The sequence below is a fragment of the Battus philenor genome, unplaced genomic scaffold (assembly GCF_028537555.1).
Source record: "Battus philenor isolate CCGP_79_NKW_IND1 unplaced genomic scaffold, ilBatPhil1.0.hap1 SCAF_7, whole genome shotgun sequence".
In the NCBI taxonomy this organism is placed as follows: domain Eukaryota; kingdom Metazoa; phylum Arthropoda; class Insecta; order Lepidoptera; family Papilionidae; genus Battus; species Battus philenor.
Window position 1 is genome coordinate 14,656,756 of NW_027181737.1, and position 24,832 is coordinate 14,681,587.

At 32.5% G+C, this 24,832-nt stretch overlaps 1 protein-coding gene across 3 annotated transcripts in view; it reads right to left on the bottom strand.

Moving 5' to 3' along the window:
* LOC137930964 (netrin receptor UNC5C-like) overlaps positions 1-24,832 on the bottom strand; it is a 115,181-nt gene that overhangs the window by 68,427 nt on the left and 21,922 nt on the right. For all 3 annotated transcript variants that reach the window (XM_068774340.1, XM_068774341.1, XM_068774339.1), the window contains exons 2-3: positions 20,414-20,508; positions 6,715-7,284 (exon numbers count right to left, since the gene is read on the bottom strand). In XM_068774340.1, coding sequence (XP_068630441.1) covers positions 6,715-7,284; positions 20,414-20,483 — 640 coding nt within the window. In that variant the 5' untranslated portion in view covers positions 20,484-20,508. The remainder of the gene's footprint in view (positions 1-6,714; positions 7,285-20,413; positions 20,509-24,832) is intronic.

Genomic DNA, 24,832 nt, shown 5'->3' on the forward strand with positions numbered 1-24,832 from the left:
TATCATATATACAGGATGATTATTTGTAAGTGTTAAGCTTTAAAACTTTTAAAGCTTTTACATATATATTTAAACTTCCTGTATAAAGTGATTGTTCAAATATCTTCATACATTTTTTTCTATTGGAATACAACAGGCCAATAGATGTCAATACAAAGCCTGTTTGAGGAGATAAACCACAATAAAATGTAAGGTATAATTAATCGAATATCGAAAACATTTTTTACGTTCTATATTACCATTAGGTTATTTATTTTTTCATTAATTAACAGCCAACCAACCTTTAAGGTTTTCACCTGTATGTGTAGATATTCCAAAGCACACGTTTATAAATACGAATAAATATTTTTTTATGTGAATATATATTAGTGATATACTGCAGTTGACAATAAGTAGTTTTAAGTGCATGAAATCATGTAGAATCCTACGGGCCGCGGTTGCCGAGCGTGAATGATATACGGGAGTTCGTGTAAAGCAATAAATTCAGCAGGCTACGTTTCATTTCCGGTACGAAAATCGTATCTACACGTGGTACGAATTAGGTAGCAACGCTTGAAATGTTTGAATTCGCGAACGTGCGAAATGTTGTTGTCTTAAATATGGCTTCACGATGTTTTTCGAAGAAATTTGTTGTTGTTGTTGTGGATTCAAATTGTTCACATATGTAGACTTTATATATTACGTAATATTTTTTTATATAGTTGTATAATGGATTAGGAGTTTGTCTTCCATCTCACCTGATGGAAAGTGTAGATGAAGACGAAGGTGGTACACGCCCATCCAAAAGAAGCCTACTCACACAACTCTTAACGGCTCCAGAGTCCAACTTATCTGGAAAAATAAACCCGGGCAGGTCATTCAAATCTTTGCGACTCTCACCAAAAACGAACTGTCAAACCGTTTAGTTCGACTCTTGGGTCTGTCAACAACGTATGGATGAAACTTTTGCCTGCGCCTAGTAGTCCGATAAAATAATGGAGATGGCTCAATCAGTTCGAAAACAGCCTTCGAGCACTCTCCAAAGTGTATTCTATAAAAAACCTATAAAAACCACGAAATATTTTTAAATTACTATTTAAATAGATAATAAATATGTATTTATGAATAATTAGATGGGAAAAAACTGCATACTGTATTAGTATATAGTCTTTTTAACCTGTTATATGCTACCACCATTCTATGTAGAGAAAGCCTATAAGTTAGGGGTGACCATCACGCGGTCCGCAGGCAAATTTCAGCCAGTTCAACATGCTGATACGGCCCACAAAGTATTTCTAAAATTGAAATTATTTTATTGACTTTTTTAACCAATATATTGTTATAAAATTGATTTTAATAAAATGGTAGTACATACTAAATCAAAATAATCGAAAATGTATACCGATCGAGATTGAATGATGCAAAATTAGAATGCTGCGTAATGTAACTATCTCATAAATTCCGGATGATATTGATCAGCTTGTTTTAAAAAAACATTGCCAAATTTCTGGTATATTAGTTTTGCTATTCTTATCTTGTTTGTTTTAATTTAACATTAAAATTCATATATAAAATCTTTACTATTTTTTTAATTCTTATGAATTAATTAAAATAATCTTTTGTAAAATATTAATAAGTGTCACTTTATGTGCGGGCGCGACAAAAAATTTTAGAATTAAATTGACCCGAAAGTTAAAAAGGTTGCTCAACCCTGCTATAAGACACCACAAATAATTGTACAGGGTAGCCTAGCGGTGGAGAACTTGCTCGCGATAGTGGGTCCTGGGTTCGACCCCGGGAATATATTGTATAACTCTCAATTTTCGCATTGATTATATAGGATTGCCACTGCTCATATATAAGTTTTCAGAGGATATGCAGCTGCATCCTCTGCATACCATAACACCACTAAGCGTGGCGATTTCGGTATATTCCCCCATATATATACTTTTTGTCTATATAATATTCTAGTGATAGTGCGTTCGTTATGTGCCTATATTACAGAATTATATTTTTTTGTTGTCGCTTGCTTAACTCTGCGACGATTATCTTTATATTTGTTAAACTTTTAATTAGTCTTCCCATATATAATTTGTCTTATTATTAATTTTTTTTGTAATATTTCACTAATAATAAATAAATCGAAAATATATAAAAATGTAGAATAAAATTAATAATACGAAATATTTTTTTTGCTATAGATCTTCGTATATCAGTTTAATAGCAACCAATCCCGTCATTTACGGGTGTATTCAATATAACACGTGCTCAATGTTCCATTAAAAACAACCAGGATAATAATTTTAGACGATTTAGAAGCAGCGGGTCGCACTAAATCTCCGTATACAAGACGTAGTACCGACATCTACTGCGTCACACTAGGTACACTCATTAATAGATGCGTAGATGCCACTTGTGAGTATATTTAAAGCTCTCATGGAACAATTAAAACTGTCAGAATGAGAATTTAGTCCGTTTGCGTTACACGCGGCTGCTACTCGCAATTAGGATGAAGTGGGAACGTCTCACTCGCCTGTTTCGTGTATATTTAGACGTTTATGACTTGAGACTCGCGAGTGTTTATTCTGATTCCTGTTCAATGCGCTCTCATTGCGAGGGATTTTATTGTCTCCGCACAAAGCCGCCTTTGTGCTACGAATCGTTATAACATTATTACGAATTCTGTATACGTGTCGAAAAATAATGCTGTTTTGTGTTCGAATAATTATCACGTATGTTGCGAATAATAGCTGCTAAACTTCTTCTCTCTTAAAATATTTTTTTTCTATTATCTTAAATAATTTCGTCTACTGCATAGTTCTCCCACAAAGATAACTTTGAGGATATATACTTTAATCGCCACGCTTAACAGGTGAAGGACATAGGACGCTTATATCCAATCTTTGGAAACTTGATTATGAGTGTACAATCCTATATAATTAATGCACAAATTGTGAACTATATAAGATTGTATCTCGTGAATCAAAGCGTTTGCAAGTCTAGTGGTCTAAGTGTCTTCCCAAATAATACAGTATAGCACGCAAAATTTTATTCTTTTAAAAATCTAAATTTATAGATATTACTAGCTGATCCCGCAAACGTTGTTTTGCGAAAAAAATTAAAGTTTTTAATTAACAAATGTAAGGTAAGGGTTGATCGTAGAGGGGTGAAAATTTAGGTTTGTATGTATTTTTGTATGCTGTATCATAATAAAATAAAAACCAAAAAAATTGTCCAAAAAAATTAAAAATAAAATTTAGGGGTGGACCACCCTTATCACTTAGGGGTATGGAAAATAGATAGAAGCCGATTCTCAGACATACTGAATACGCATGTAAAATTTGGTAAAAATCGGTCTAGCCGTTTCGGAGGAGTTCAAGTTCGAACACCGTGACACGAGAATTTTATTTATTAGATTATAGATAGAATCCTATTTTACAAGTGTATATTTTGCCTATAAATTTTTAAAAATAAGTAAGTAGTGCAATGTAATGTGCAATCAAGATATGAATTAAACCAATTAAAATTCAATTACGTAAGTAATATATCCTCAAGAAATATAAATTTTCGATATTGAATAGATTTTAATAATGCACTAGTGTGGGCACAAAGCAATAGGTAATTTGTGTCATATATTAAGAAATGTCGGCCGTATATCAAACAGACGGTCGGGCTTACATTTATTTAATACGCACAGATGATTTACATCCAAGTAACATTGAAAATATTCGAGACGGTAATCGATTTTGTACTAGCGCATTAAAGCAATATATCTTTTGTTGGTCCATCTTTGTATCATCAAAATCACTCGACCTCTATTCAAACTAAAAAATAATTAAATAATACCATATTTGAATGAAGGATAATTGACTTGAAGTTAATGGGGTTGTCTTGTAAATTGATTGAGTCTATGAATACAGCCTGTTATTACATTTTAACTGTATTGGATAACTATTAACAGTATGAGAGTTTAAATTATTTTTTATACTGACCGACTTAGAGTTGAAACGATTGTTTGAAACACTCTACATATATATATTGCTTAATAAATACATTACAAAACATTGGTTAATATTATATAATATATAACATCAATGTTGATGTAATATATATTAACCAATGATTGAAATTAAATATTTTTTAAGCATATACATTTTATTATACAATAACATCTACGGTGCTGTGGTCTGGACTTTTATTAACGTCTTGAAGATGTGGTGTGAATAATCTTTTATAATTTATGAAATGATTAATCACAGACAAAACCCAGGAATATATAGATCCAATCTCGTAAAATAGTATATAGCGGCCCAAACCGAAATTCCGCCTTCGCTCCTTCAAAAGAGGTCTTAAACTAAGCCTCCTAGGACCTCCTTGGTCCCGTTATATATATAGAGGGACCGGAAACTAATGTCGCTTTCTTAAGTTAAATACACACGGCTACATTTTTAACAAGCTTTTATTTCTAATCAACAATATATTCACCTTCGTTATCAACAATCTTTTGCCATCTAGTACACAAATTTTCAATGCCGGAGCGGTGACAAATCAATCGGTTTTTCTGTTAAAATATATCAACAGAAGATATTATATTCCGGTTTACCTAATAATTTTCTTTCCGTAGTTTGTTCTGACATTAATTAATTTTAGTTTGTGTGTGTATCTTTAATTACAACTATACTGTGTTTAGATTAAATGAATGGATTTAAAGTTATTTTTTTATTGTAATATTATATATATTATAATTTGTAATATTTTATTATATATTTAAAGACAACTATGTACCTTCATAAAACTTCTCAAACTTTTCTGTAATAGTAAAGCTTTAATATTTTAGATTATATCTTATATAATTTATAATTTTGTGTTAAATATTAATACCAAAAAAAATAAAAATATCTCTCCTTTCGTAACTTCACTGTAGAATATAGACAACAGTGATAGGTGAAAGAGTTTTGAATAACATTCCTAAACAACTTAGAAGTTGAATGTATCGAAGCGGACGATGGAACTGGGTTAGGCTAAAATTATCAACGGAAGCCAAACCGAATTATGACTTTTGATGAAATGTAACACGGCATGTGATTCGGAACGGATATAGTGATTTTTAAAACTGTCTGTTACATATAGTTGATCGACCTTTTTATTGCACGGATGTTTATATATCCACCGCATCTTATAGGAAATGTATAAAATAAAATTAAATTAAGAATCGATTTTTTATTTAAATCGATATAATCTTCTAAAATGCGACATGAAGTTTTAAAGAAAAAATCGATTCTAAATTTGATTCTTCCGGAATTTAACACCAAACTTCACGCTGCGCTTCCCAAGCCAAATATAGGAACAGGTGGATTGTAATTAAGACGAAGATTACTCCATGAATAGAAAATCGTGACACTCAGAGGACAAATATGAAACATATCTTTCAGTTTAAAGAAAAAGTCATGTCAAATACTACTAAAGAAACGAGTAATTTTCGAGAATAGCGATGATCTAAATGTCGTAATTACTTATAAAGATTTAATAGCTCTCTTTTAATGGCACTTTAGTAAGCAAGTGAAAGGTAAGTCGATTGTAGTGGCCTTTAAAAGGTATTAAGAAATCTAAGTGTTTTTATACATGACTACATTTTTAAAAGGTGCACATATAACTTTAACAGCGTAATTAATTATAAGTACGAAAGCTTTAAAAGGATGAATAATTAGTCATTTATTATTACACAATCATTTGTCATTAAGAAAACTTTAAAGCTTTCACACCAAATTCTAATCATCCTGTATATAGTGATTTCTTTGAAATATGCGACAGACTAATAATTTCTAGCAGTACAAAGTCTGCAAAGACATATGTAATCTGAACTTTGAAAAGCCTTCTTCTTACTTTATTATCATTACTGTTAATTAATTATGGAAAAAAATAATTTTTGATTGAGTTATTTCATATATCAGTTGACCACAAACAAGCGAATCATTCATCCTAATATATTTACACCTAAAACTCGTTAAATGTGTTTTTTAATAATAATGGAAAATTCATGGCAAATACCCAATTATCTGATACATTCTATGTATCTTTATTAATAAAATTTAAATCAAAAATGTGTTTTTAAAAACGATGAAATTCTCGTCATTATGACACAATTGTAAACGCATCCTTATTTCTGACTAAGGAAATTAGTGATTCTTAGAGTATTAGCTCTGTCTGTTGCAATATTATATATATATATATATATATATATATATATATATATTTATCTATATATATGTGTGTGTGTGTGTGTGTGTGTGTAAGAAAAGGGCCAAATTTAGCTACTTCCGCACGTGCTAAAGTGGCTAAATATTGGTCCTATTCTTACTTAGGATGGACTTCCGAAAGGTAACGCCTGATTCCATTAAATACACACACACACACACACACACACACACACACACACACATATATATATATATATATATATATATATATATATATATATATATATATAATATTTCAACAGACAGAGCTAATACTCTAAGAATCACTAATTTCCTTAGTCAGAAATAAGGATGCGTTTACAATTGTGTCATAATGACGAGAATTTCATCGTTTTTAAAAACACATTTTTGATTTAAATTTTATTAATAAGATATTAATATATATATATATATATATATATATATATATATATATATATTAATATCTTATCTTCTAAAAGTATTTGATGTTTATTGTCTGAATCATTATAATACTCACAAGCAAGTTTGACGATAGCCGGTTGACTTCTTATATCCCCTCTACTACTCCACGCAAAGCAGGTACAAGAGAATTCTTCACTAAAATACTCTTCAACTTGATCTCTAGTAACGTTACATTCTGCCTCAACAATCCTCACGCCACTCTGTGGGTCAACAAACTCGAACTGAGTACTTGCGACGGAACGTACGTCGTTGCATTTGAAATATACTTGCAGAGCGTTCGCGGCTCGACATCTCAACATGGCTGGTTTATTTCTAACAACAAATGCGTGCTGAGGTTCTAGGAGAAATATTGGTAAATCATCAGTCGAGCTTTGCAATAAGTGATCACCGGACAGCGAAGGCAGTTCATCTGCATCATCTCGACTGTCATGATCGTCTTCTTTATGAGTCTCGTGATCGTAATCTTCTTCAAGATAATCTTTGTGATGTGGTGCTGGATGATTATTCTCTGAATTGTATGGATCTAATGCTTCAACTCCAGCAGGATGTGCGTATTCTGGTCGCAGTGGTACTGGCGGCGTCGGTGCTGCTGTAACATGTTCTGCTTCTGTAGAGCTTGATATTTCTGTAACAAAATGAAAGCCTTATTTAACATCATTCTTGAAATGTCTAGATTCCACTATTTCATACATAGAGAGAAAATCGTAAACTATCAACAAAGTATGATGATGAGATATGATGGTGATATAAATATCAAAGATGATAAAAAAAATTATTACGTAAAATTAAAAAGTATTTCACAATTGAGAATGAAGTGTTGTTATGGTCAAAAGAAGTCTTTAAAATCAAATCTAAGAATAGACATATATTTTTGTCACTTGAATTTCGGTTAAAATAATAATAGCAACTGACATAACAAGCTTCTCCGTGCTCCGTCATCGATTTATCCAAAAGTCCGCACCTGGTTTGACGCCTCACTCGCGCCTATTTACACGCAAAACATAGATATTTGGATACCGTATACCCTACTTTGCCGATTCAACCCTTGCCAAGGTAAAACCAAACGAAAGTTGATACGACTAAGATCGAATGTTCACTGTCGGTTTATTTCAAAACACCCTCTGTGGAATTTCGCTCAGGAATTGTTATCGGAACATCAGTGTATGTTACTCTTCCAACAGTGTTGACAGTAAAACCTTTAGAATCGTATTATTATTTGAAGCATGGAATAGTACGAAAATAAACCGCAAGTCGCACGGAGCGTGGATAACTTAATTAGTTTCACTTCCGTTCAGTGTATTTCTATTTCCGTTTGAGTAGGGACCGAATGCTGTTTCGTTCAGAAATCTATTTTTCCTTAATAGGATTTGTTTCGAGAGCCGTTTTTCCCGTTTCGCGGCCCCCTGTAAGACTTTAACATCTTTCAATATAGCGATACCTCTTAAATTCGATAATTTTAATTATCTGACTAATATTTCTTCAAGCTATTTACATTCTTTTTTATTCATTCAACTTCCTATATAATTCTAATTGATTTAGTTGTAATATATCTAAAATATGAAAGAATTTTAATTTTATTTGTATATTTAAATTCGCATTTTAATGTCAGTTCTTTGCAGCACCCATAGTTACATATTGAACTGTGATATATTACGTCCATAAGTCACAACTATTCTGTGATCCTTAAATATTGTCAATTGGTCTCATTGGTCCGATCCTAACAAAATAAGTCTATTTTATCTTCAGGTCTTGCATATTACCAAATTAAAATTTCGCAAAATAACACAGGTGCTGCGTTTAAAACGCCAGGATCATAAAAGATAAAATTTATACAACATTAGACCTTTTAACAGAACTCTTATTGATCGTTAATTGTTTAATCTGCTTTATTTTTGTGTCTACTCTGCTTCGCAAGGTGTTGTAGTTGTGAAGATGATTCAGGAAGAAACTCCACAACAATACACCTTTTAGTATTTTAACAAAACAGATTTATACACATACACTTTATTAGATATAGTCTTAATGAAATCGAAATGATCAAGCGACATCACTGCCAAGGATTCTTGTTTTTTAAATATTCGTCTATTGAATAATAAGCCTTTTCCGTCAATTTACTTTTAATATGCATTGTGATTTTTTCAAATGGTAGTCCAATAAAGTTTTGAGGATTTATTAAAAAATCTGATTTAGTTAATTACAAATAATTGAAGAGATTTTTGCAGTCGAAACTTTAGTACAGTCAGTTTTTCACGGTGCCTTGTGAATACACTATGGACGTATCCTATATTTTTGAATTTATTATGATTATTGTAAGCGTTTAATTGTAATATTATCATAAATATATTGTGAGGTCACAATAAGAATATTGATTTCTTTGAACCGTTTTCTCAAAGAGTTTCGCGGCCCTAATTCATAAATTGCTCAAATAAGTTGATTAATATTGTTTTACCTCGAATAAATAATCCAATACATATGAACAAAGCCTACGGGACGGATTGGACATAGGTTATCGTAAAATCAATTATAAATTCTGTTAGCGGCTGCGTCCAATCAAATGTTCCATTAAAGCATGTTTATCCCGTATTGTGTAATCCAGGGGTGAGCAACCTTTTTTGCTCGGAGGCCCGCAGTTTCAAAAACAAGGGGCCATGAAGAAAATAAAGTATATATACCAGGTTCAAAACATGTTATAAGCGTGGTATATGTTTGTATTTAAGATATTCAAAACTAATTAGACACTTTGTTATCCTTTAAAAAAAAAAAATTTACATGCCTCGAGGGCCGCATGCGACCCGCGGGCCGCGTGTTGCTCATCCCTGGTGTAATCGCTTCATCATAGCATCTCTTTAATTGATTTTTTGCATTTTAATTTGATTAATAACCGGTTATATACGCCTTCCGTAATTGGCTTCAACTAAGTTAAGACAATCTACATATTTATTTATAACTTTTGGTTTAATTATACTCGTAAAGCAAACATCATCAAATTTTCTTGGGTCGACGTCAGTTTTGAAGATTTCTAAGTGATTACACTTACGCGCGTTGTTATCTTAAGTGATGAAATACGTGGGGTACTTTCCGAAACATCTTGTTAAGTTGAAACTAAGTTACGTGCATCCTATTATATATACTGTCGTGCTAATCTAAGATCTAAAGTCGCATAACTTGAAGTTATGGGAATATATTATTCGCTTTTACAAGAAGCTCGACTAAAACTTGCGGACGGATATCACGATATGATTGTAAAATGTAAATAAATGTCAGTGGCCCTGTCTACCCCGGGAACAGGCGAGCCGTGAAGTTGTTTAAATAAAATAACTTTAACGTCTTGATTTATTTAGTTTTAATGACTTTCATTCGCGAGTGAAATTCTAAAAGATTTATCAATAGGATTCCAAACTGTATGGATGTTAATGGATGGTGTGTTTTCTTTAGTTTTAAAATACCTTCACGGAGATATGCCTAAATGGACCGGCGCGAAGTGAAATATTTTCAAAGTGATCATTGTTAAAATTCTTTGGACGCATGTTGGGAAGTAAAAACAAACAAAGAACACGAATTGGCGGCATTCAGTCGTCGGGAGTTTCAAAGAGATCGGGCAGACATTTCGTCCGGCAGTCAGGATAATTAAGGTTTAGATCGATACCATCCTCGATAGGGAAGGGCCTTATTGATGAGAAGTGCTTAATCAACGCCATCTATAATGCGGCGGTGGAATGTACAGTTAAAGGGAAAATTAATTATGTTACAATATCCATTGTGTTTACATACATAGTAACTTTATTTTAATTAATATAATATTCCTATAAAATAATATTATATATATACACACACAAACACGTATATATATATATATATATATATATATATATATATATATATACATACATACATAACTCGAAAATTGTTCGACTAAATCAAAAAAAAATATTTATATTTTCTTTAATACACCAGAAAGGTTCTCATAGGAGAAAATTGGAAAAATTATGAGTAATAGGAAAAACAAACCCTTATCTCATACAGAGAGTAAATTATAACACATGTCCCTAGCTTAAAAACATACACGTAATGAAACGAAAAATTCTATTACAATCATTTTAATATAAATAAACACATAATGATAATATAATTTATTATAGTAACAGTAAAATGTCTAAAGTTTAGATTTATAGATATAAAGATTACTTTTCAGCCAATAGACACTCACAGCAAGGCATAAACCTCCTTATACTTATGGGAGGTTACCTAATCGCCACGCTTGGCAGAAGGAATGGCGATTGCAGTGTGCTGTTATAGTACACAAAAGACTCCACTGTCTATCCTCTAGAAGTTTGTTCGTGAAAAGTGGTATATATAATTAATACACAAGATGTGAATTATATTAGATTGTGTCTAGGGAAACGAACACGCGACCTATGATCGTAAGTCTTAGTTCTCTGCCACTGAACAATCAATGATAGACGATGTGTATATACATATACGATCATAATTTATTTAATAATTAATTGATTATCCTTATATATGTAAAAGAACTAGGAAATAATAATCTCAATAGGCTGTCGTTCTAAAGACCGTATGAGCTGGAACACGTGTATCGCTGTTCTTAGAAACCGCGTTTTATTATTGTTATATCTATTTATATATATTATGAAGTACAAAATTACCAAATAAATATATGCGTATATACTAAATTGTCTATTGAATTTACACGAATATTACTCGTGAAGTAAATAAATTTTTGACAGACTAGTTTATTCAATGCTACCTGAACAATTTACGGTTTTGGGCTGCGAATATCGTCGAGAAAACGGTTTTTAAGAAATCAAATCCTTACCGTGGCCTCACAATATATTTATGACAATATTTAATAGTACGTTTAAAATAATTATAATATATTCAAAATAATAGGGGACGTTCATAGTGTATTTACAAGGCACTATGAAAAATTGATTGAAAAAAGTCTCTCTCTGTCTTCTACCACTAGGTTACATTTAAAAATCAATGCTTTAAGTAATAATAAATAACATTATTGTAGTAACAAAATGCGTTTTCAAATTTCTAATTATCGATAGAATAAAAACTAGTGATTCATATTTCTAAGTGATCACTTTATGCAGCATAATTGTAAATAAATATATAAGCACCAATAACCAATCACGAAGAAATAAAGGTGTAAACATCTAATAACATTTGAGGCGAGCATATAAAGGCTACATATACACTTACAGTTATATATATTAAAATCACCAATTACCAGGAATAAGTGGAGTAAGATTCGACATTAAAATGTAATTTAACTATCCTCTCATACCAGTTTATCACTAAACGCATTACACATGCAACTAATAACGGACAACAAGCGGCCCTTCGACCAAATAAAATGCGGATACTTTAATGGTATAGATAAAGGGCAATAAACCGTGCGTCTGCTCTGAGTGCCTGAATCTTCATAACAAGAGAATCTCTGTAATAAATCTAAAACCATACATAAACTATTTTTTATTTTATTCGTAGAGCACTGATAGTATAGTGGGTTGGATATACCACTTACAATTATATGCCTGGACTTCATTTCTAAGATAAACGCTGTTAATTCTACGGCATAGTTTAGTTATAAAAGCTTCGTAGAAGTTACGTATTTATAATGTCATTGTTTCAGGCCATAGAAGCAAACTGCAAAACATAGGTCTCTACCAATGATATCTATGGGGGATATAGCATATTTAATGGAATCAGGCGTTATTTTGCGGAAGATCATCCTAAGTAAAAAAGGACCAATATTTAGCCACTTCCGCACATGCAGTGGTAGTCGTGCAACAAAGTGCACCGCCCGCCAAACTCCGCTCCGCTCAGCACCGCCCCGTAACATAACTCCTGAAGATGCCCCGATGGTAGTTGTGTAATTCGCGAGCTGGCGGGCGATGCACTTTGTTGCACGACTACCACTGCATGTGAGGAAGTGGCTAAATATTGGTCCTTTTCTTACTTTGGATATAATATAATCGCCAAGTTTGGCGGGTTTTCGATCTTAATGTGTTATTATGGTACGAAGAGAACGCTGCTGCCAATCCTCTGGTCACTTGATTGTGAACTGAACTGAAAACTAATTACGTAGTAATTTGAATATACTACTATACGTCGTAATTTTGTTATATATCGTAATTTTGTTTTATATTACTCCTAAAAAAATTATGCGATTTTATCTAAAATTACATAACACTCGTTCTTTCTTTGTTATTGTTGGGACAGGGATCTATTTTACAAATAACTAAACTTAGTAGTTAAACATGGTTTGTATATGTTAGAGGCATGTACAGAAAAATTTTAAGCTTATATAAAAACTATAGAAGTTCAAATATACAGGCTCTACGAATATAACTATAAAACTGAACTATAGTTATAAATCTAAAATGGTTCCTATAAGATGTAAGATATATTTTAATACGTAATAAAACGGTAGCATGATGCATTTGCATACTATAGGTTAAGTCTCTCCGCCTCATGTGGTTCACTCGTGAATGCACTTAGTGACGAATGAGACATAAAAAGATGCACTCGGCGTAGTTAATGGTTGGATGGGCGTTTTCCTAAAGTAAATCAAATGTTAGAACTAAAGACACCGTTTTGATATACGACCATTCTTGTATGAGTCATCTTAAACCGATGACTATAATAATTACGACTAAAATAATATTATTCACTCTGTTTTTTTTAAACCATATATATATATAAATATATATATAGTTATCGGTGCCTTATATATATATATATATATATATATATATATATAAGTTATCATAGGATGGCCGGCACCGACGTTTACGTACTATATTAAACTGCAATCGTCAATTTGCCTGTGAAGTGTGGCAATTAAGATATATGCCGCATAGATATATTTGGCGTACGCTTATACCTTGCAGTGGGCGTTTATAAGCTGTAACAATGTCGAACTTTCTACACACTTATTAGTATAAATATATACTTCCAAGACTATTATTGTATAATAAAGTAAGTAAAGTACTCTGTGTTTGGCACATATCGGTGTAACAATACTTCTGAGGATGCCCCGTGGAGAAGTGAAACACGTGTTGAGCGATTTAGCGGTGGTAGTTGTGTTTCGCATTGTTTACCGCATGTGCATTTATCAGCGGGCTGGCGGGCGGTGCACTTTATTGCACGACTACTGCTACATAGCGGAAGTAGGTATATATTAGTCCTTTTCTTACGTGTAATAAAGTGTATTAATAAAAAGCTTATTATAGTGAAAAGGATTTTTAATTATAAGCTTCGGAATAAATTGGTCTACCGTTTACTTTGTAATGGGTTTATTTCATATCGGGGTGTTAAGAAATCAAGTAAGTTTAAGTTTAAGGATTCTATTAAAGGGGAGCTCAACCTAATACTATTCTTCTCAACGTATACTAGGAGAAAAATATATAATTATATATAATTCACGCTTTTTTCAATAATTATATATATATATATATATATATATATATTTACCTCTAATAAATAGAGTTTCCAGAGGATGGGCAGTAGCGTTTTCTAATACCACTCTGTGAACGCCAAAATGCCTGTGAAGTGTGGCGATTATGGTATAATTACCCAAAGATAACTTTGAGGAAGGCCTATATTTACAGTGAGTGTCTATAAGCAGAAACGACTAAATCAATTATAAACGAAATAATTTAAGATAATACAATAAATATAACATAATTAGTACAAGCTTGTATATTTGAATCTGTCTACATATTTTTTCATTGCCGTTTACAGAGGAAATAATGCGGTATGTTTATTTTAGTTTTATTTCCAAGTTTGGCGATTATGATACACCCTTCCATATTTAAAGGAGGCTTTTGTCTTGCAGTGGGAAACGATGACGATCAATATTAACTTGAATAATAACACTTAGCTTGTTTTTATTTCTGTCTCTTACTTTAACTTACTTAACAATAAAACGATTTATTGTCTATGAATGTCATGTTTTATTGACACTGTGTACTCTCGGATGTAATAAAAAAGACATTCAAATTTTCTTTCTAGATATTCGATATCAAAACCAGCTTTGAAACTCTTAATAACTGGTTTCTTTGTAGATTCACTTATTTATTTACTTTTATATCGCATTTACTTTATTAAAATACTTATCAATTTACTTAGTGACCTTACGACTAGATCGTAGTACAATATAAAGCCTTGTTTACATCGCGGTCACAGATTTTTTTTATTTAAGTACGCGCTGTGCATACGACATATGCGACGCGTGTATTTAAAATAAAATTGAGCTTATTTTCGTTTTTATTTTAATTATGTGAGGCGGTATATATATTTTACAATTTACATAAATTCTTATGTCACCCATAACTCGGAAACTTCATCATTCGTTATCTATTTTCGTTTCAATTCAAATAAACACGAACGGTCATTCTAATGTATGAAATTCGTTGGAATGACAGTGGCGCTGATTGTTGTAAGTTGGTCATATCGACTTAAAAACCGTATGCAAAGATCATCACATGATGATTGTATAATGGGCATACAGGCAAACTTTATATATATATATACATATATATATATACTGAGTTTCAGTGTGTCTTTATTGAACTAAATGTGCGCCTCCCCCGATGCTACACCCATAGCATAGATCATTTTTTTTCTACCACATCACTGGTTAAAACTATCGTCAGAGAAAATCATTGAAAATAATTATTTTAATTAATTGTTATTTGTCTAAATGAGAGTGTTTTTTGCCAAAACATGGAGTCACACGTTTAAAATTACGTCTTCAATCAAAATATAATTTATAATAATAAAAATGCAATGTTTAAAACTGAAGGGTAATGATATCTAGGTCCAAAATCAAACACTAAATATCATTATAAAATATTATTACTTAAAAAAATTATTGTAGAAACAAAAACAATCACTAAACATTAACTAAATATTGTGCATTGAGCATCATATATATATGATGCTAAAGTCTTAAACAGATTTCGTTAATTTTTAAAATCAATATCTTACCTGATTTAACTTGGGTTGTTTTAATAAAAACACGCTATAGATAAATAGTCATCGACGTTCTGGTGAAGTTATTAAAAAAAAGTTTACCGGAATAATATATAAAAAGGTAAGCTAGCAGGCCAATTCTCGGATAGCCGTCAAGCTTTGAAAGTTCGTACCGACAAATTCTCACCCCTGTGCGAGGAAAAAAACACAAAGAACGACCACACCCACAAAAACTGCTTGAATAGCCGCCTTTAGGTTGGAAATGTAACACGATACATACAAAGAGTGGTCGAGTGCCAGTCAAGAGGTTCCCAAACAAGATAATCCCTTTGTTAGTCGAGTTATAATGGCGTCTACTGGGAGTCCCCGGTATTATTTTCTGCTTCATTCAAAGCAGCTGCTAGATGTGCCGGTGTTTCGTATTTCATTTAAAGGATATTCAGTTTCTATTTGCGATTCTATACTTGGTTTTCGTTGCTATCCGATATTGTCTCTCGTATATTTCGAAATTTAACCGTTATTCTGTAAGTTACAGAACCATTTTTTTTTATCATTCATAGGCGAAGTATTTGACTTCTCTCTCTCTCTCTCTCTCGCCTGATTTTAAGCGATGACTAAGTCGACGATGGTACATGTTTGCTTATAAGGATACTATTCATTTTGGTTTACAAACCCTTAACTTATAACGCTAGAATATACATAGAAGATTTATTTTGAACATAACATTCACCTGTGGTAACATAACAGTTATAGAATTAGATCCTTTTCAAAAAAAAAATTACAAACAACTAAGTATAAAAGTCTCTGTTTGTCTGTTATCTAGAATCACATTTTAAATATAATCCTTATTAAATATAGTTTTATTTACTGTACATGCTAGAAAATATGTACATAGTTTCATAGTAGTAAAGAAAAAAGTACAATGGGCGGTCTTATCACACGAGGCAATTTCTTTTAGACAACCATAGTATGAAAGAATAATTAGTAGAACAGTAGAAGATTAAACAACGGATAGTTAACATATACAAAACACAAATATACAAACATATATACATTTGTATAGCATTTATATTTTTAATAAATATGATATAATACATTTTATACATACAATAATAAATTAAACCATCAAACTGACAGAGAAAGAAAAAAATATAAAATATAAAAATAAGCTATCATAATAAATTAACTATCGTAATTATAGTAAATATTTTTTTAAACATTTCCTCAATAAATTTAAAAACTTTTAAGTTAAACGGTTTTTTGATACCCATATTGTGGGGGTTGTGGAAAAATAGTCCTAGTCCGCCTAGTATATTAGAACGGCGTCCATCTTGAATTTTAAATTTTGACATAATCATCGTGTTTTACTAGTGTAGCCCTTTCATTTGATACCCATATTGAGGGGGTTAAGGAAAAATATGTAATCCGTCATTTTGTATCGGCGGCCATCTTAGATTTATAATGTTATTGATTTTATTATATTGTATTGTCATCTAAATTAAATGTGTGTATCAAATTTCAGATCAATCTGACAACGGGAAGGTGTTTAAATTTCAATTTCTAATTTTGACCCAAATAAATTCCGTACGGGTCGAACTAAATAAAACCGTTTAAAAATAGGCAGTGAGGTAGCACGTCTTATATTCACCGTATTAGATAAGTTGTAAAAACTTATGTTATCGATATTACAAAGCAAAATGTAACTCAATGAACATACTGACTGCATAAAATTTCTATAGATAGACTTTTAATGGGATTTTCGTGTTCGAAAGTGGCACTTGCTGTGTCACAATGAAGTGCTTTTTTGCGAGTTCTCGTCTTCGTTCTATCTTCAACTTTTTTTTTACACTTTACGATCCCGTAGCGAAGTAAGAGATAATTAATGTCTTTGTCTTATCTTATGGTTATACGAAAAAGATTTGGGAATTCTCTCATCGTTTTTTTATATTTAAGTTCACATAGCTTTAATTTTTTTTACTGCCAGTGCAAATAATTTTTCAGCTTTACTTTGCAAAATTACTGAATTTTTCAGTAAACGACAATTTGGTTTTAGTTTCAATCAAACTAGATTCATCTGGTAGTGCATTAACATACGTAATAGACAAGTATCTAATAGATTCAGGCGTTACTTTGCGGAAGTCCATACTAAGTAAGAAAAGGACTAATATATAGCTACTTCCGCTATGTAGCAGTAGTCGTGCAATAAAGTGCACCGCCCGCCAGTTACACCGCTATATTAGACAAGAAACTGATTCAAAATAATATGAATAAATTGAATATATTTATGTGTGTGATATCGTTTGGTTTTACATGAGTTATGATAATTTAGTTTTACTTCCATATACGTAGCCTGGACATAGTTCTGGTCCAAATGTTCACGTGCACGAGGGATCTCTAAAAACCTTCATAGGTTTCTTTTTGTTCTGAACTTAACAATGTCGTCGTTCCAACTTGTGAGGAGCCTACCCACGTCGCGTCTACCAGTTTGTCGCCACTTGAAACCTTCCCGGCCTAAATGGCCATCGGCTGCACGAGCGATGTTTCACTGCTATTTCAGACAAGCAATTCTTCGAGCTACGTCGATGTTCTTGGTTCTACTGAGGAACTGCTCATTTTGGATTCGATCTATCAACTAAGCTCCAACCATAGCCCATTGCTTTCAGGGTTACCTTGAACCTATTTGATATATCTCCATTGCTTTCTGATTGTTTAAATTAGTGTTAAATTTAAGTTAATTATTAAATCGCTTCTGTTTGATTTTATTGTAAATTTTATATAGTGGAGACGTGTGTAGCTGTGGATGTCTTATATCTAAACAGGTCGTATATTCATATTGCAAGTGGATTTTTATACCGCCCTTGGCAGTCCGTGGCGTCTACCACAGAAGCCAAAGGCCCGCGGGAGCCGCTTAACATCTGTTCTATTTTTGAATTAATCTACCTACTGCCATTTCAGTTTGCCAATAGGCTGGGTAAAGTTCACTTACTATCCTTCGTCTAGGAATCCTCCCTTGAGGAATACCCTCTTCATGGTTCGTTCAGTGAAGTTTGCCTATAATACGATGATACCACGATTAATATTACTTTAAAAGAACTTTTAAATTTTAATCTCACGTAACTTGCGAGCTTAATGGATATATAAAACCTTCGCCTTCGTGAAGTTTTTGTCGTCTCACCTTCGGCTATCAGATCGAAGAGGTGCCGAGTCTTTTTAGTGAATATTTGGCGTTATCTCCCCGACTTTTTACCACCCTCTTAAATTTTTTAGGACGCAGTCGTGTGCTACGAGACGTAAGATTTTTTGTTAATAGATTATCTTGAAGCTTTTTATAAATAAGTGGGTCTGTTGACTCGTTCATAATTAATATCTCTTAGGGAGTTTCGAAAGGTTCTTTTTTTAACAAAAGTTTTTACTGCAGATAATTTTTAAAATATTACATAACATAGAAAGGGATGTTGAAAAGAAATGGTATATTCTAGAAACTTCGATCCGAAATCTATACACGAATTTGACAACTCAAACTATTGATTGACTGTCTAAGTCAGGTGTGTCAAACTCAAAAGTTTACTTGGGCCAAATAACAATGCATAACTTTAAGCGATCTCCGAAATAATGGTACATTGAAATAAACATTTACATAGTTAAATTATTATTTACGTCTAAATACTTGATCTCTCTTCTCTAATGCTATGTTTCCTATTTCGGTTGATATTTTATTGGCCAAGGCTACTTTCAAAATCGACCTAACAGATATACTTCGTGGGCCGCAAAAACATTTATCACGGGTCGTGAGTTTGACACCCCTGGCCTTAGTGCCTGGGCCGTAGCTATCGCGATAGACCTCCAGCTTAGTTAATGTAAAGAGGCTAAGAATGGAATGTGTTATACTGTTTGTACCGTTTGACTGCTATAAGCAATTATTACAAGAACGCTCAAGATCTGCGGGTCATATTTCGACTTTATTTTGTCAAATATAACACTCATTTAGACAAGTATTAATCAATTTTTATAATTCTTTTTGTATTAAAAAGAAACAAGAAACAATTAGTTATTGTTTTCCTAAGAAATAAAAAAAATATAAAAATTAAAATTTAACTGATCTTAATGCATATCTAGATCCACAAAGATAATGAAATTTGCAGCGCAAAATCGCTGCGCCGCAGTTTTAGAACATGATAATAAAGCGATTTTGCGCCGCATAGCAGTCTTATGGTCAATGAAATTTTATAACGTAAAATAAAGATAGTTTTTCAAACACGCTTTAATCTTATAAAACTTCATAAAAACTGATTTTTTTATTACTTTCAAAAATATCATTGCTATAGTATTTATATCGTATGATTTCCTTGTAATAAGTAATCCTTTACACTGTTACAACATTCAAGTGTTTTTCATTTTGACATTACACGGGTGTGTATTTTAAAACAATGCACAGATCGAAAGAGCTACTAACACTATGTTGTCTATGATATTAGATGTAGTGCGCAACAAAAAGAATCCAAAACGAGTTACGACCCATAATTAGTGAAGGAGAATGTAAAGATGGTAAACAATTCGCTAAACTGATGTAGCTATAAAAGCATGAAACACCACAGTTCATGGCTTCATAAAACATTACGAAAACAGAAAATCCTGTAGAAAAAGGATACTTACATAATTGAACAGTAACAAAGGTACTACAGGAATACGTAACAAAAATGGTAGACATTTCAATTAAAATATGTACATTGTACTAAATCTGTACATACCTTGTTTACCGTCGGCGGCTACGCATGCGACAATCCAAAGGAGGACAATCAACGTTCCTCCTCTCGCCATAGCTTTACGCGCTACCTCGCATCACCTACAACAATGAAACATGTTTAATTATATCAATGTTTACTTTGTTCAAATAAGTTTTTTATCTATTCATAATACATTCATCTTATATAGAGTCGAATGACTAGTATTATTATTAGTGACAACTAGATATACCTAAGTAAGAAAAGGACCAATATTGTGCAGTGGTAGTCGTGCAACAAAGTGCACCGCCCGCCAGCGGTATACGTATGCGGCAAACAATGCGAATTACACAACTGCCACCGTTAAATCACTCAACACGTGTTTCACCCCTCCTCGGGGTATCTTCAGGAGTTATGTTACACCGATTAGTGTCAAACACAGAGTCTCAGATAGGCATGCTGATCTTAATTATTTAATGGAATCAGGCGTTACCTTGCAGAAGTCCATCCCAAGTGAGAAAAGGACCAATATCTAGCCACTTTCGCACATGCAGTGGTAGTCGTGCAACAAAGTGCATCGCCCGCCGGCGCGCTGATAAAAGCATATGCGGCAAACATTACGAATTATACAACTGCCACCGTTAAATCACTTAACACGTGTTTCACCCCTCCACAGGGCATCTTCAGGAGCTATGTTACATCGATTAGTGCCAAACACAGAGTCTTTTTGTTGACTCTGTGTTTTTCCTTTTCTTACTTAGGATGGACTTCCGCAAGGTAACGCCTGATTCCATTAAATATTTAGATATACCTGTTTCATAACTTTTGCATTTGTAGAAGTTTTACGATTGGATCATCGTCTTGAAAACTACGAATGTGTATATAAGTGAATGAGTGCAGTATTAATACTGATATACACTCTAATTCTGTACATCGGTTTCGTCGTCATCAATTTTATATACGTTTAAATTCAAACCCCTAGATCTATTTAGAAAAAACCAAAGAGTTTATTCCGAACCATGTTAATGCTTATAAGTTTTACTATTTCGCTATCGTGTTCAATTATTTTCTTTATAAACGGTTGAAAAATGATAAGAGAAATTATAAAACATCTAATTTAAAACATTGTTAAGTCTTGGAGATAATATTTTAGTTTTGTTTGTAGTTTACTACTATTCTCTTTGCAAATTTCCATTCATTAGAAACTACGTGTTGCTTAGCTAAAATATGAAAAATAAATATTACTCGAATTATTCTATCCGTTTTTCGTGTTGAGTATTTTTTCTAAATTTCGAAATAGGCCACAGCATTGTGTTGGGGTTTTGTTTGACATTGGAACAGCTAATTGGTCCCTTACGTGGAACCCTTTCGAGTAAAAAGTAAATATTCGATTCGTGGGATCCGAAGGGCGATCTTGAAAAACCACTTTTAAGGTGCGTTGTTTTAAATTATTAAGATCGAAAACTAAAACCTTAGCCGTGTTTAGTTTGAAATACTTTAAATTTTTTATAAATATACATTTCATTACATTTGTAAATGACGTCAAGTTCAGTTCAAAAAGTGGTTGAAAGAAATCCAATTGGACCACATATTTATTTAATATAATAAAAAATGACGTCTGTTTTCTATCCTCTATGAAGTACAATAATAGTAAATTATATTGTATATGACACTAAAATAATTTTAAAAATATTATGCCGAAGGAATTCTTGATACTTGACCTCCGTCATGTCGTTTAAAACACTTAGCTATTGCTTATGGAGGAGCAATCCTAAATATAGACCTCATATAGTACAATTTTTTTACTCGATTTAAAATTACAAATGATCTTTTGTTTCTAGAGCGTCGTTGGCCGCTATATGCTGTGCTACAATCGCTAGCTCCCAATTTTTTAAGCAGCGATATAATATATGCAAATGCACATAATTCAAGCCAGAATGCTGCAATGGCTAAAGACGAAGGTATTTGACTAATCTAAGTTGCCTTTGATAATTTATGGTTCCGAGACGTGGTCGCTTACACGGGGGCTTACTTTAAGGCAGAAGGACACAAAGAACAATGGAGAGAGCTTTACTCGGTTTTGCAAGGAGATCCGTAGAAGAAAGAACCAAGGATAACCACGCAGCTCGAGAAATTACCCGTCTGAACTGGCAGTGGGCGTTACATATCACTCGTGTAACCGATTGTCTTTGGGTTATCAAAAGGCTCTTGAGTGGTGTCCACGAGATGGTTGACGCGGCGTGGGTGGACACACCTTTACATTTGAAGTAAATTAACTTACACTGCTGGATGATTTAGTCTTTGTTGAAATACATCATACAAATAATAATAAAGCTTTATTTCATTCTATACAAATTACTTGTAATTAGTAATTTTAAATTTTAGATAATAGTTTTAATAATTTTATACTAAGTTTGTATGGACCCCCTCAGGGTAAAAGCCTCCTACAAAGCCTCCTATTTTTCTCTATCTCTGGCAACTTGAAGCCACCCGTGATCTGCCGTAGCCACAGTCTCGTCAGCCCATCTGACATTAAGTCTGCCCCTCGCTCTGGTACCTCCTGGTCCCATCAATTTAATAACCCTTTGTGTCCACCAAACTATTCGTTATCACCAAACCTCGCCAAGTGACCTGCCCAGCTCCACTTTCTTTAGAGGGAATAGGTAGATGCATCTGTTATACACGTTTTTATGCGGATGTCTGTGTTTGGCTGTGATTTTACCATACCTCACATAGGTGAGGATGCCAAACCTGAACGTTTGATCTGAAGACTAGGAACAAAATACAGACCACTCAGAGAGGAATGGAAAGAAGCTACTTGGATTAAAAATAAATATGTTTTCAATAATTTTCTAGAAATAATAATTAAAATAAAGAAATATAAAATTGAGGAGATGAAAGAAAGGCATAGAATAAAAGGGAAAGAAAATACGAAAGAACCTGAAATTCATGAAAGAAGAGAGCGGAATTAAAAATAATAATGAAAAAAATATTAAAAAAGAAAAATAAAGGTTCCCTTCCCAAAAATAAGTTAGGGGTACGAGAAGCCTTCAATAGCGGAGGCCATTTTTAAAAAAAGCTACTTGGGTATCAAATTAAAAGACAAAATAAGAAACAGCACATCCATCATGCAAATAGTATATACAAACATTGTGTAAATGTCAGTTTAACTAAACAAAAAGCTAGGAAAACGATTTTAAAACAATAGATAAATCGATAAGTATATGTATTGAGTTAGGATAGAAAGATCATTTAGTCAAGCTACTGTTATTAAACTCATAAATTATGTTTGTTACGTAAATCAGTGAACATATATAAACAGGTATTAAATCTACGACCACCCTAAAGATAAGGTGAGACGCTTCCTCTTGAGCTTTTGTAACGATTTTATCTAATGTTTGCACGAATATTACGAAGGTGTTTTATTAGATAAGTGATTCTTTACATGCTTAGAAATTATCGTTGATATCACGGCCGACCCAGATTGCAAAGAAACGTTGTTTTTTTACCTTATGCGTTTATTGGTTTTTAAAAATGTTATAACACTTTGCCGTCACCACGATTCGGATCACTTGATCTATCGCTGACCGATATTGACGTGGCAACATCTAAGTTTTGGTCAGACACATGGTCTTTTATTCACGAATAGCACACTTTAAATTAAAAATAAATCGTGAAATCACCACTGTGGTGTTGCCAGACGGCAAAGATTATTATAAGAAATATATTCTCGATAAATAAATTCATCTACATAATATAAACTAAATGAACGTCTAACCATGCGATGGCAGATGCGATTGCGATTTATAATTAATATATTTTTGTTTCAAATTCTTATTTTTATTTTTTAAATGCAATGGTGTTACTTTTATAAAAATGCAAAGGTTTCATATCAATTCTCGAAGCATACAACGTATGCTACTGGCTGTCATTATTCAGTAGTATACAAGAATAATTATATCGTATTTGTGTATTCTTTTAACACATATACAGACACATACTAGGTACCTATTTATATCATTTCTGGCACATATCAAATGACCCGACTTTTTATATTTTCTGTTTGAATGTATAAAATAAAATAAAAGTTCAAAAAGTTCAAAATGAGTCATTTGACCCGTTATGTTATGTCTAGTGTCAACGGTATAGAAAACATTATCAATAATATATTCTCTTTCGTTATCAACAACCTTTTGTCTAGTATACAAATTTTTAATGCCGGAGCGGTAAAAATTAATCGGTTTTTAAGTGTGTAAAATATGTCGACAGAAACGACATTATTTCCGATATATATATACGAGTATATATATATATATCTCCACCGTAGTGTACTTGTATCTGCAAGATATCATGCATTTAAGGGATATACTCGTATATATGTATATATATATATATGAATTCAGAAGCCCATAGCCCAAGTCGTTATATAATTAAACCGGACATATT